This window comes from Sinocyclocheilus anshuiensis, unplaced genomic scaffold (assembly GCF_001515605.1).
Source record: "Sinocyclocheilus anshuiensis isolate Anshui unplaced genomic scaffold, SAMN03320099.WGS_v1.1 scaffold778, whole genome shotgun sequence".
In the NCBI taxonomy this organism is placed as follows: Eukaryota; Metazoa; Chordata; class Actinopteri; order Cypriniformes; family Cyprinidae; genus Sinocyclocheilus; species Sinocyclocheilus anshuiensis.
This window is the reverse complement of record NW_015544177.1, coordinates 3,776-4,579: the sequence shown is the minus strand read 5'-3', so window position 1 is coordinate 4,579 and position 804 is coordinate 3,776. Positions and strand designations below refer to the sequence as shown.

The 804-nt window shown below is 44.0% G+C and overlaps 1 protein-coding gene across 1 annotated transcript in view; it reads left to right on the top strand.

Annotated features, from left to right (window-relative positions):
- The window catches only part of LOC107696227 (guanine nucleotide-binding protein G(i) subunit alpha-1-like), a gene marked incomplete at its 3' end in the record, with an annotated part of 14,673 nt that extends 13,905 nt beyond the window's left edge, over nucleotides 1–768 (top strand). The window contains exons 3-4 of the mRNA XM_016496487.1: nucleotides 360–501; nucleotides 611–768. Of these exons, the coding sequence (XP_016351973.1) occupies nucleotides 360–501; nucleotides 611–768 (300 nt within the window). The remainder of the gene's footprint in view (nucleotides 1–359; nucleotides 502–610) is intronic.
- Nucleotides 769–804: the final 36 nt, after the last annotated feature.

Genomic DNA, 804 nt, shown 5'->3' with positions numbered 1-804 from the left:
TCGGCGCGTGGGTGTGACCGCATTAGATGTATTGAGTTGAGACGGGAAAACTGGACATAGCGTATGTTTCATACGGATTACTTTAACAGAGAATATTTGTTTTGGACGCGACTTAGTTAATTTAAAGTTAGACATTTCAGCAAACTGTCAAAAACTACGTAGATGCTTGTTACATATTTGATAGTCCTTCATCGAAATAGGACTGCGATTTGAAAATCGCACCCTTTCAAATCGCGATTTCGGTTTACAAACGATTAATCGTGCAGGCCTAGTCAGCAAGGCCTATATTCACAATATACACTTGCCAGGAGCTATTAGTTGTATTACTTAAATTAATGCCATTGTCTTTTCTCCCACAGAATCATCCATGAAGCGGGCTACTCAGAGGAAGAGTGCAAACAGTACAGAGCCGTGGTCTACAGCAACACTATCCAGTCCATCATCGCCATCATAAGGGCCATGGGCCGCCTGAAGATTGACTTTGCGGATCCTGGGCGGGCTGTAAGTGCCGCTGTTATAATGTAAAGTGGGGTTAAATGCAGGCCACTTATTTATGTAATGCTAAAGTATCAAAAGGAAACCATGATGCATTGGATTGGCTGTTTGGCAGGATGATGCAAGGCAGCTGTTTGTGCTGGCCGGCTCTGCAGATGAGGGATATATGACGAGCGAGCTGTCAGGAATCATCCAGCGGCTATGGAAGGATGGTGGTGTTCAGGCTTGTTTCAGTCGCTCCAGAGAGTACCAGCTCAATGACTCTGCCTCATAGTGAGTGTCTTTTAGATTTTTTGCCATTTTTTTCTT